The following is a 12,717-nucleotide window of genomic DNA, read 5'->3' as shown; positions in this document are numbered from 1 at the left end:
ATCAATACACAATTACACAACGCTGAATTTTATAATTTGACTCAAACTGCCAACCAACGTCCAAATCCACGGTCACACTGTTGGCATGTTATTGTTTAATATTAGGGCGGTTTTTGGGTTTTCTTAAGTCAAATTTATGTCTTTTTGAATCATGGTTTTCTCAAAATGTTTAACTAGACTTTTCAGTCCATTTAGTCCAACTAGACTAGAAACTGTTCAGTCCACCACCTGTACCGTGGCATATGCACTGAACGTCACTTTCTTGGGTTCTGACAGCTCTTCATTGTTGTTATTGAAGTAGTTGTTGTGTTTACTTTTGATCAGGGCACTCTTCAGATTAGGCGTTGACTTGGATATGTGTAAGTTCTTGTAGTTCGCATCCAAATCCGTGTAGAATTGAGACGTTGGCTGCGCCGCCAAGTCCAAAGGATTCCTCTTCAGTTTGATTTCGTTCCTCAAGTCTTTTAGTTTGTTGAAGAGTTTGTTGGATATCGAGTTTCCTGTGCCAGTACTGGTGTAGTCAATCACAGGAACATACGACATCATTGGCATACGTCTCAATGGTGGTGACTTGCTCCTGGATCTATACTTGATCTTCTTGTTATAATCCACATTCGAATAGTTCACCGGCCGAATGTTCTTATAGTATCTGTTTCCATCTGGGACACTCTTATCTCTTTGGTAGCTCTTCGCGTCTAAGGATTTTCCGAACTGTCCATTCCTTTCAAACTTGTACTCGCTGTTGGTTTTCGTGTTGAGGGTCTCCGATTTGTCTGGTCGACGTGATCTGTGATGGTTACTTAGTGAACGGACGTAAATTTTTTTTCAAATACGTACTCCACAAATGTAATAGAAAGTCGTGTGATGTTCACACCAGATTTTTTTTTTTTCTTGGCGATCACCAAACGACCCGGATTCCTACTCCAGTTATATTTCGCGTTGGTATTTTTCCGTCGCACTATAGGTCGGTCTAGGAACGATATAGTTTGGCCTATAGGAACGATACCGCATTATAATTACGGCCATATCACCACAGAGCTGCAACGCGGTTGTGGTTGCATCGAGTTGCATCAACCCGTGGCGGGGATTGGCTGAGATTTTCACACGCTACTGGCATATACCAGATGGTATATACCAATGAATGTGATGGCATATACCAATGCAAAGTAAATCCTATACAATTTGATGAGTCATTTGACCTAGACCTTCATAGAAGGTTGGAGCCCGGAAGGGAAGGTTGGGGAGAGAATAGAATACCTAAGGGCCCGGATCCACAAAGTGAGTTTAAAGTTTTAAACTCCGTTTAAGTTTTAATCTTGGTTTAAGCAATCTGGTTGGCTTTTTTTTTTTTTTTTTAAAGAGGTTTGACAGAGGGAACTGTGACATTTTTTATTATTAGTTATTAGTGTAACATACCGATGTTGTATACATTCATGTTTGAACTTTATGTACAATAAAAACTGAAATTCTACCAAATTTGCTAAAATAGCAAAATTTTCCATTGAAAATATTTAACTTCACATCCATCATAAAACCATTAGGTTATACCCAGAATAAAATAAATACTCTTTTTTTACGTCCCTCTGTTATACCACATCCATCTTCCACATTCACATCCGCTATGGTACTTTACAGTTACCATTAAACCCATCCATTCATCTTCTCCACCTCCTCTTCCTAAAACTTCTCTTTTTTTCTCTCTTCCTCTTTCTACCCCCCCTTCTCAAATTCCTTCTACTCCATTTGTTTCCTCCTCTTCTTCCTTCTTCTTCCTTCTTCTTCTTCTTCTTCTTCTTCTTCTTCTTCTTCTTCTAGACGTATAGTACATTTCTTACTTCTCTTCCTTTTTTCCTCTTCCTCTTTCTCCCTCAGATCTCCTTTTCTATTCGTTTTTCTCCAAATTTTCCTTCTCCTTCTTCCTACAGTATTCAGTTCCTCCTTCTCTTTCACCTTCTAAAACTTCACCTCCACTACGGTCAAATCAGTCATCCAGTAAACAAACACACAACAGGTAAAAAAGAAGGAGGCGATGGTGGAGGAACAGAGGAGAAGACGAAGGTGAATGATGAGAGAGTGGAGAAGAAACCTAAGGCGCTGGAGAAGGAAGAAAGGGAGGTGAAAATGGAAGGGAAGGAGATGAAAGAGGAAGAGGAGGACAAGGATGTGGTGGAGAAGAAGAGGAAGAGGTATCTCAGAGTGTCCGGTGGAAAAGATAAAGATTCAAGATGTCAAGTGAGGTAAGGAGGTGAAGGTAAAAGTTTGTACCGATATCAGCAAAGTCAGGCGACGAACTAAGGAGTCCTTATTTACAAACTTATAAGGAGTCACATCACGTCAGTAGAAGTCATGGGGAGTCGAAAAGATGTAGTTCAAAGTTTTCCCACATAATATTGTAGGTAATCTCGTTCATGATTCACGTGACGTGAAAGTAGTGTGACTGTCCTGAACGAAATTGGTGATTCTCATGATTTTTTTTTATTATCTCAGAAAAAACTATGAAAATTAAAAAAAATATTGAGACTATAACGAAGAAAATGCGTTCACTAGATCGTGAGATACAGCTCTCGGAACATGAGAGTCTCAAGCCCGCCGATATCATACCTAGCGACAACACTGTACTCCTGTGATGACGTCATCTACCAATATCGTACGACGCGCTGTGGGCTTATTACCATAGGGATTTGGGTTAGGGGCTCAAATAGATCGAATAGGTACCTATCTACGCATTTTGTTATCACTATTTTTCAATATCAGCTTAGGTACTTATACCTATTTTCAAATTTAGATATTTTCATTCCATTTTTTTTTATCATGCACTTATTCAAGTAGTTACTTTTTCGTACATGTACATTTTTTTTAAGGGGTTTGACAGAGTGAACTGTAACTGCTATGGTCTTATCGTCCCGAATTCGAAGAGAGAAGGAAGACAGGATAGGAGAAAGCCAGCCGTTTCCGAGAACGAACATTATCCCATCAGGATAAAATCCGCCCTGGGCGGGAATCGAACCCGCGGCCTAGCGCTTACAAGGCAGACGCACTACCAACTAAGCTAAGTAGGCTGGCACATTTATTTCGATCGAGAAGAATAATATGAATAGTATGATCTCCACATACCAAACATCCCTGCTCAAAGTTCCGCTTTATGTAAACACTACCTACGTAGGTACCTACCTATATGATAATAATAGTGCTTATTTTTACTGCTCGCATAGGACTGATAAGTCCCTTTACTCCAGCAGTAGGCTACTACTATTATTGTGGTCAAATTCTCAAATTATATTGAGGATAAAATTCCATACCTCGGCTGGGATTGAAGCCACGCCCTCCTGTTAACCAGTCGAGCGCCTTGACCTCTACACCACCACAGGATACTCAGAAAAACAGTCAAATTAGCAGATACAAAACGCAAAAACCAAAGAAAACGATGTGATCAGATTAGCAAGAGCCAGAAGAATTTCTTTTTTCATGGTTGGTTACGTCCCACGCAATGTTGCCAAGCGTCCCTACGCTTTAAAAATTTGAATCTCATTATTTTTCCCGCGCACACTTTGGGGACGAATTTCTTAGAGAAGAAATACTTTTTTTTTAAAAAAATCTTTTCGGATTATTTATTATTTTTGACGATCTTTACGAAAAAAATACATTTATACAGTTATATTTTTCATGTAATAGTCAGGTCCAGTATCAGGGGGGTCACCCCTTGACTGTTGTCAAGCCATGATGGGGACTCCGATGGACTCCTCAGCAGCAGCTAACCAGGAACTCAGTGGAACTGAGCAAAACCCTCTGTTGACCTCTGGCCAGCAACTTCAGAGATTTACAAACCTCAGCCAAACGTCTGCAGAAGACTTTCAGGAGCTTGAGGTTCCAGGGGCTTCCAGAGGGGAGGGGGTCATCAGGCCTAGGTTCATCAAGGGGGCCTGAAACCATTTCTGTAGCAAGGGAAATTTCAGGCTGTTTAAGGTCCCCCAGTCAGCCTAGTTAGCTTAGTTGGTAGTGCGTCTGCCTTGTAAGCGCTAGGCCGCGGGTTCGATTCCCGCCCGGGGCGGATTTTATCCTGATGGGATAATGTTCGTTCTCGGAACGGCTGGCTTTCTCCTATCCTCTTCCTTCTCTCTTCGATTTCGGGACGATAAGACCATAGCAGCTACAGTTCCCTCTGTCAAACCTCTTTAAAAAAAGAGGGTAAAATAATAATGGCTTTCTTTGAACAATTCAAAATTTCAAATTGAACATTCATTGCGGAGAACTTATACAATGATGGTATACCTAATAACTATGTCTCCGAAGAAAAATGCCATAAGAATAAATGAACCTAAAACCTATTTACATGATGATCAATGAAATAAGAATTGGAAAGCTTGGAAATAAAAACGTGGATAAGTTAAATCCAGTTGAAAAAAAAAATCGAATAACTTTTCAACCAATAAATGAAACAATCGGTTTAAAAAAAAATAAGAAACCCTAACTAAATATTTAGAAAAAAATCTAAGCCTTTACTTGGCCACTTTCCGAGCTCCATTTTAACTATTGTCACCGAAAGACCATGCAATTCTATACAAAGATTCATAAAACCGTAGACACAGCTATGTACTTGAAAGATAATACCCATCTAAAGAAAGACTACGAGGTATCAAAAAAATGAAACCCAAGGAATCAAATTATAAAAAAAATAGAAAGTAAGTAATAAAAACGAATTCTGTGGATAAAATAAAAGTAGGTACACAACAAAGTATGACGCAGAAGTGATGAAAGGAAAGGGGGAAGAAGTGACACCAAGACATTTGAAGAAGAAATAGAAAAACAAATGGATGGATATTTTGAAACATATCTTAGTATCAATAAGTTCGAGATGACAATACATAAGAGTATTTGTGAGGGGTTTGTTAATCTAAAATCCATAGATAAATATTAAATTTGTTTTATTATAGGTACCTATCCAGTTTATCATAGTGTTTCAGGTTTCAGATGTTAACTACGAGATAGATATTATGAAAGTAGACGAAGAAATAAAAGAAGTGGGTGGAAAGAGAATAAAAAGATGAGATTATTTTCAAATAAAAAAACTTTACGTACCTATATATACCTAGGCTATGTACTTGAAAGATAATACCCATCTAAAGAAAGACTACGAGGTATCAAAAAAATGAAACCCAAGGAATCAAATTATAAAAAAAAAAAAATAGAAAGTAAGTAATAAAAACGAATTCTGTGGATAAAACAAAAGTAGGTACACAACAAAGTATGACGCAGAACTGATGAAAGGAAAGGGGGAAGAAGTGACACCAAGACATTTGAAGAAGAAATAGAAAAACAAATGGATGGATATTTTGAAACATATCTTAGTATCAATAAGTTTGAGATGACAATACATATAAGAGTATTTGTGAGGGGTTTTTTAATCTAAAATCCATAGATAAATATTAAATTTGTTTTAATATAGGTATCCAGTTTATCAAAGTGTTTCAGGTTTCAGATGTTAACTACGAGGTAGATATTATGAAAGTAGACGAAGAAATTAAAGAAGTGGATGGAAAGAGAATAAAAAGATGCTCCAGATTATTTTCAAATAAAAAAAAACTTTATGTATACATAACTACTGTAAGAAAACTCTTCAAATTAGATGAAATAATTAAAAACAATATGAATCTTAAGAAAGGAATAACTAAAATAAAATGTTAGGGAATATAAAAGGATAGCCTCAAGTAACGTTAGAAAATGTCGAAACAGAAAGAGATGATGGTAGAAGAATAATAGAAACATTGGAGAATAAGGAAAAACAAATAAATAAAAATAATATGAATCTTATGAAAGGAATAACTAAAAATGTTAGATAGTGTCATGTCAAAGAAATAATAGAACAGTTAGTGAGTATCAAAACAATGCTGCAAAGTAATAGGAGAATGTATGATAAAACTTTAGCTCTATAAGCGGGAGCATATGTGTTTACAGTGCTTTATGTTAAAATGTTTAGGCTACATCTAATTGATAAAATAATAGAAAGTGAAAGGAATAACTAAAATAAAATGTTAGGGAATATAAAAGGATAGCCTCAAGTAACGTTAGAAAATGTCGAAACAGAAAGAGATGATGTTAGAAGAATAATAGAAACATTGGAGAATAAGGAAAAACCAATAAATAAAAAATAATATGAATCTTATGAAAGGAATAACTAAAAATGTTAGATAGTGTCATGTCAAAGAAATAATAGAACAGTTAGTGAGTATCAAAACAATGTTGCAAAGTAATATGAGAATGTATGATAAAACTTTAGCTCTATAAGCGGGAGCATATGTGTTTACAGTGCTTTATGTTAAAATCTTTAGGCTACATCTAATTGATAAAATAATAGAAAGAAATAATGGACAATTTAAAACAAATTATGATAATAATATTCGAGATTTTGTCTGTAATTTTCAATCCTAGCAAAAGTTCAATTGGATTACAAAGCGGTAAACATTGTAAGCTAAAATGTGAGATCAAATGCTAAGCCTATATCTACGCTTATCAATGCACGGCTGTCTACAAATCAAGCTGATAATGTAGGTGTAGAGATATGTTGTAAGACTAGAAGTACGGTTAGAGTAAAATAAATGAAAAGTTGGAAACCCTAGCTTTTAAATAAAGTGAACTAACCAAAGCTGGTTCGTTAAGTTTAAAGTACAAAACCTAATGAGAAACAGACTACTATAATGGATACATGGAAAAGGTTCTGATAGATTGAAGAAAACTTGAATGAAGGCAACAGTTCAAAGGGTATAGGACAAAAATGCCTGTCATGCCCAGAAAATAGACAAGAAAGCCTTATCTAGGTACAATTTTCGTTAAATCTGACTAGAAAAAGACTGTAAAGCACTTAAGCTAGTGCCAAAGAACATTGTAAATCTTATAAAAACGTTCTTCTTCAAATGTATCACAGAAAAACACAGAAATGGGAAATTGGGGGCGGAGCGTGTTTCAACACTGATGTTTTTTGAAGAAAAGTTGTGTGTAGCAAGTGAAAATGGGTCAAAATCTTTCACATTTAGAGGGTCAAACATATTAACATGTATCACATTTGTGTGTCAAACATATCTTTTAAACATTTATACACGATGCGAGTCGAGTTGTAGCCGGACCGCGTAAGTGTGACGTCACATTTCGGACGCAAACATTGGCTTGAAGGCCACTGAAATTCAAGTTTAACTGACAGTTAATAAATTTTAGCCAACCAGGCAATATTTGAGCCCAATTTTACGTCATCAACTAGGCAATCCATTATAAGATTGGTGAAAATATTGGAGGGGAGACATTTTTAGCAAAAGAAGATACCTAAAATCTACAATATGCACTCCCAGAAAAGTCTGATTGTAAGGTTGCAGTTTTTGTTCTTTAACATTTAGAGTATTTTAGAATTTTTCTATATCCTTTTCATTGCAATCATAAGGTTCTAACTAGTTTCCCTTATCTTTGAAAATCAACTAAGACGGCCGTTTTATGAACGTCAGAATTAACCAACTTGGGCGGCCGACCGAAGAAGCTATCTTGGACACTAAACATAATTATGTAGTTTACAAATGGTTTCTTTTAAATTTCCCATTATCACTCTCTCCCAAAACTAAATCTGAGTAAATTTCCCTCGGCTTTAGTTGTCTCCCCTCAATTTGTTTTGCTATTTGGACTAAGGAGCGCGGTAGTGCTCCACCCCGCCAAGTCAAGAAAGTTTGACGGCGCTACTAGAGACATTCGGCTACAACTCTGACCGCATCCTGTTTGTGACAAACATATCTTAACATTTATATGTTGGGGAATGCACTTTTGTTTACCTGTACTGTAGGAGTGTGATGCATGTCCCTACCGTCGGGTGGACCTATCGAGAGATCTAGACGAAAAACAAGAAGAAAAAACAACGAAAAGAAGAGAGAGAAAGAAACCGAAAAACAGATTCAGACGAGTAGGATTTCAGGAGTGGGTTAGGTAGAACGCAAAAAACGTGTTGAAAACACAGAGAAAACAAATAATAACAGAGGTACAGGGTGGGGGTGAAGGGGTAACAAAACATAAACACAGAGAAGTAGATAGGTTTGACAACGGTGTAACCCTTTTTGTTTGTGTGTGCGCGGTTGTCGGATGGCTCTTTAGGATTGGTGCTGTAAATCCGTGTGTATTTATTTTGTCATTTTTTTATTGCCGGTTTCTTTAAACGTGAGCTTCTATTTGAAAGTATTGGGGCAAACTGTGTCTAAACATCTGCCTTTCGTTCGAAAGGCAACTTGAAGGATGAGTTCAAAACACATCCTTCGCAAAAAGGGTTATGTTGGAGGGACAAAGAAAATTATAACACAAAATGAACTTTCAGACGAAGTTGAAGGGTTAGGAAGGTAAATGGGAGAAAAAACAGAAATCACTAATAGGTATCTTCTCCTTTTCATAAGTATGGGCATTTAATAATTTATACATAACATACGAGTAATGATTATTTATTATGGCTTCATTAATTAATTTATTTTCTTTTACAAAAAAACCCACTCTGCAGCTAAGGAGTAGGGGCGAACAGCCATAAAAGATGGGTTCAGCTTGTACGAATTCATGGGGAAGAAATTAATAGAGAAATTTTTTGTTAGGCTGAGTGCACGCCAAAGACGTCACCCGTCTGTTTATTAACCATGCACAAAGTTACTTAACGTCAATGGTAGGTAGGTATGTTGAGGACTGGAGACTCTGGACAGAGCTCTAGCCGTCCCTTGAAAAATTAGTGTATGGCGAGAGAGAGATAGCATACATCGACACACAGCCATAGAGAGAGAGAGAGAGAGAGGGTCAAATAGTAAAGTTTCAAGGCACAACCAGGGGTAGAAGGGAAGAGAGAGATAGTTTATCAAACAAAGTGAAACGCGAAATTGTTCGTCACCCCTTTAACTATTTTGTAGGTATCGTAACAAGTTTTGGTGGAAAAAAGAACGATCCTTGAGGTATGCCTTTTATTTATTTCAATTTGATCTTAAAAAGACTAAAAACTTTATAACCCTGATTAGGAATCTTAGTTTATTTCAATTTTTTTAAAAGATCGTCCCACAGTGCTAAAAGCATACTCAAAGTCAATGTACGACCGTTTTATTTCTGAAGGTCTCCTTTTTGTAACAATTTTGGTGACGTACAAATTTCAATAATTTTTTGTACAATTAGAATGGAAATCATTCATGATTCCAGTTTGTTTTTTCTGTATTTATGTTTTGTGTAAGAATCGTGTAGGGATTTTGCTGGATTTGAAGGAAACTGAAGGTATTTTTACAATTAATTTGAAGACAATTTTCAACTCACTGAACAGGTTCAATTAGATAAATCACGTACAGAAGAATAGCTGTGGGATGTTGAAGTTCTTGGGCAAAAAGTCTACTACCTATTTGTACAAGATTGATTTTTTTAAGCAGGTATAGAGAAGTGTCCGGCCCATAATAAATAGTGAATAGTAAACTTGTCTTCAAATTAAATGTTTTGTCAGAATTTTACCTAACATAAAATAGTAATACTTTGAAAACCACAATGACAAGTGTAAACCTACTATTTCAAAGGAACTGTGGAAAGGATAATCAGAGCAGGAATAATGGAAATGGAAAAATATAAAATGCTTCGTTTACGTTGGCAGTTAGCAGATTTGATCACGAAAGGCGAAACAATATTTCTCCAAATCATCTCTTTGCGGGACAACCTTGGTACAAAATTCCAAAATTGAGCAAAATTTGAAATCATGTCAGCTTACTGTACCTACACTAGCCCAAGAACCATATTTATCTATTAAAATAATGCCCAATAAAATGAACCCTTTATTGAAATACAATTAAATATAAATGGACGGTTTTTTGTTTTTCCTAAGACAATCTTCGCCATTTAACCCTAAATAAAATTACAATCAATTTTTGTGGTAGGTATCTAATTTTAGGGGTTGTTTTCCTTTTCTGGCCTTTAAAATACATCGGGAACTGGTGCGTTCAAAGTGCTATCTCCGTTGGCCTAGTACATTTTTACTTTGGACTACTTTAGAGCATAGTATAGAGATATTTTATTGTTTTATTTATACCTCGCATCCTCTCAAGTGAAAATCTGTGTGGGTTCAATAGTTTCCTGAACCACAAGTAAGTGTTACGGTTCCTGTTACCCCGGAGTTAACCTAGATTCGTAAGCTCAACCCATCCTTTAGGGCTGTTTTCCCGTACACCTATGTCTCAAAGTCCCCCCCCCCCCCCCCCTTCGGCAAAATCCTGGATACCGCCCTGCGGACCAGTACTGAGTACCTAAACATGTCAAATAATATTAAAAAAAGGAGGAAATTTTGTTTTCTAACTAATAGACAAATCCCCGATGCACTAGCTCTGACGTGAAGCGATTGAGAAAAAGAGAGAAGGGTTGTGTGGTTCTTTAATGGAGGCTCGGCTCTTAGGGAACTTTTTGGTGTCGAATACAACGCACACACTTTTGCACCATAAAGTGAGAATAGGGAGAGTTCCAATGAAATAGTAGGTACTTAGGTAGCTATAGATTTCAGTAAATATTTAGTATGAGGAAACGATTTGTTATTGGAAAATCTGGATGATTAATATAACCAATATAAATGTGAAAAACAATACGAAATTATAAATAAAATGTAGGCACTTTGTAAAAAGTTCACAAATCTATTCTGTACTAAACTCAATCAACCATTCTCAGCATCTGGCAACTCTCCATGTGAAAAATGCCATAGTAACATCATTGGGTAAGTTTTAGTAAGTTCCGACCATTTCCGATTGAAAATGCCGTAATATCATCATTGGGTAAGTTTTGGTAAGTTCCGAACATTTCCGAGTGAAAAATACCATAATAACATCATTGGGTCAGTTTTGGTAAGTTCCGATCATTTCCGAGTGAAAAATTAAATAATAACATCATTGGGTAAGTTTTGGTAAGTTCTGATCTTTTCCGAGTGAAATACATCATGATAATGTAGGTACCTACATGAAAAACATTTTTCATATTTTTATTTATTTTTTTTTATTTTTTGTATTTTTTATTTTTTCAACTATAAACTATAAAATTATGAAAAAAGTAACTATGGCTATCCATAAAATATTTTTAAATGATAAAATTATGTACAAAAAAATGATCGCAGTGGAATTCGAACCCCCACCCCCCCGCTCAGCAGTTTGCCCAAGACCACACTCCTTACCACTCGGACACTCCGACTTTTGACTCTACGTGGTACAAAACTTCCTTATCAATCAACTCGAGCGATAATTTAGAATTTTCGCCGCATGCGGCGCGGCAATGCCGCATGCTGCAGGTTGCTGTTGCCGGTTGCTTCCTAAATTGCCCCAGTGTAAAGGTACCTTAACATTAGGAAGAATCATCACCTATACTATCTAGACAGGAGATTTCAGAAAAAAAGTAGGTGATCTTAGTCGTATTTTATCATCGAACAATTGATTTTATTGTTACCTACCTCCCTTTTTAATTTGACTGATTAGTCCCCCCACAGAAGATTGAGACACCGTGGCGGAAAAAGTTTCCGACTTCTAGGTCTCTCAGACGCAGAATAATATTGATTTTTCATCAATTTTCGGACCGTCTCGTCTAAAGGTACCTTTACACTGGGGCAACCTAACCTAGCAACAGGCAACAGCGACCTGCGGCGGATTGCTTGTTGCTGGTTGCCTGTTGCTAGGGGACACTAGGCAACCATGCCGCATGCGGCGTAGTCATTTACACTGAAGCAACAATGTAAAAGTGGATCATTATGATATTTGAATGGTCAAATGCTATTCATTTGGGCATACAAAATAAGTAATGGTCTATCAACACATAATATATCTCCCTAATTTAAGGGAATTTTAATTGTGTTAAGCATTGAATGCTCGTCACAAATGTCGTTCCTGGCTTGATACATTGCGCTAAATTTTCTAACTTGACTTGGACTCGAACCACCAACCTCCAGATCCAAAGTCCAACGCGTTAACCACTGCACCACTGAGAACTTAGATTAGATACTCACTTCTGTATCGATGTTGGGAGACATTTGCGTTGCGTCATAATCGTAGAGGGCGATCATCTTCTTGGTTGTGCTGTTCTGATAGATGTCACCCCATCGGTCACTTTTGCCGTCAGTCTGTGGAAAGCAAGAGAAAATGTGGTAACTTATTTTGGGTGTGATTCTCTTAACTTTGAAAGATTCCCTAAACTTTGAGTTTTAGGAGGAGGTTGAGGAGGATGAAATATTGTACATTGATATAGGTATTATGATTACGAGAGATATAGAGGAATAGGGGTTTCAAGCGATACAGGGACAAAATTCGGTTTAAATCGGCCTGTCCTATAGGATAGAATCCGACTGCGAGATCCAGATCAAGGGACTTTCCAATCCCTCAAGGAAGGGTGAAATAAGACCTTTCTACACGTGTACTGGATATTACGCTCCTGTTGTTGTTATTGTTTTTGTTGGTGTTGTGAGTTTGGTAAGTTGCCTATTGTGGGTGAAGTGAAACCCTTAAGGTTTAGTCTTCGTACGAAGAACTGTCCATCTTGAGGACAAGATATTTATTATGCATATCTACCTATTCTAGTTTTTAATTCTATTCTGTTCCACGTACCTTAGACACATCATCCACCTCCACCACCATATTGTGAGGCACATAACCTCGTCTGCCTTTGAGTTCTCCCCAGTAGAAGCCATCCGAGTCTTTGGTTCCATACACCTGAAATACATCCAGA

At 36.9% G+C, this 12,717-nt stretch overlaps 1 protein-coding gene across 1 annotated transcript in view; it reads right to left on the bottom strand.

Annotated features, from left to right (window-relative positions):
* Nucleotides 1-216: 216 nt before the first annotated feature.
* The window catches only part of LOC103509121 (RIMS-binding protein 2-like), a 54,417-nt gene continuing 41,916 nt past the window's right edge, over nt 217-12,717 (bottom strand). The window contains exons 18-21 of the mRNA XM_026823530.1: nt 12,597-12,701; nt 12,002-12,115; nt 1,007-1,107; nt 217-787 (exon numbers count right to left, since the gene is read on the bottom strand). Coding sequence (XP_026679331.1) covers nt 217-787; nt 1,007-1,107; nt 12,002-12,115; nt 12,597-12,701 — 891 coding nt within the window. The remainder of the gene's footprint in view (nt 788-1,006; nt 1,108-12,001; nt 12,116-12,596; nt 12,702-12,717) is intronic.

This window comes from Diaphorina citri, unplaced genomic scaffold (assembly GCF_000475195.1).
Source record: "Diaphorina citri unplaced genomic scaffold, Diaci psyllid genome assembly version 1.1 scaffold469, whole genome shotgun sequence".
Taxonomy (NCBI): domain Eukaryota; kingdom Metazoa; phylum Arthropoda; class Insecta; order Hemiptera; family Psyllidae; genus Diaphorina; species Diaphorina citri.
This window is presented reverse-complemented; position numbering and strand designations above follow the sequence as displayed.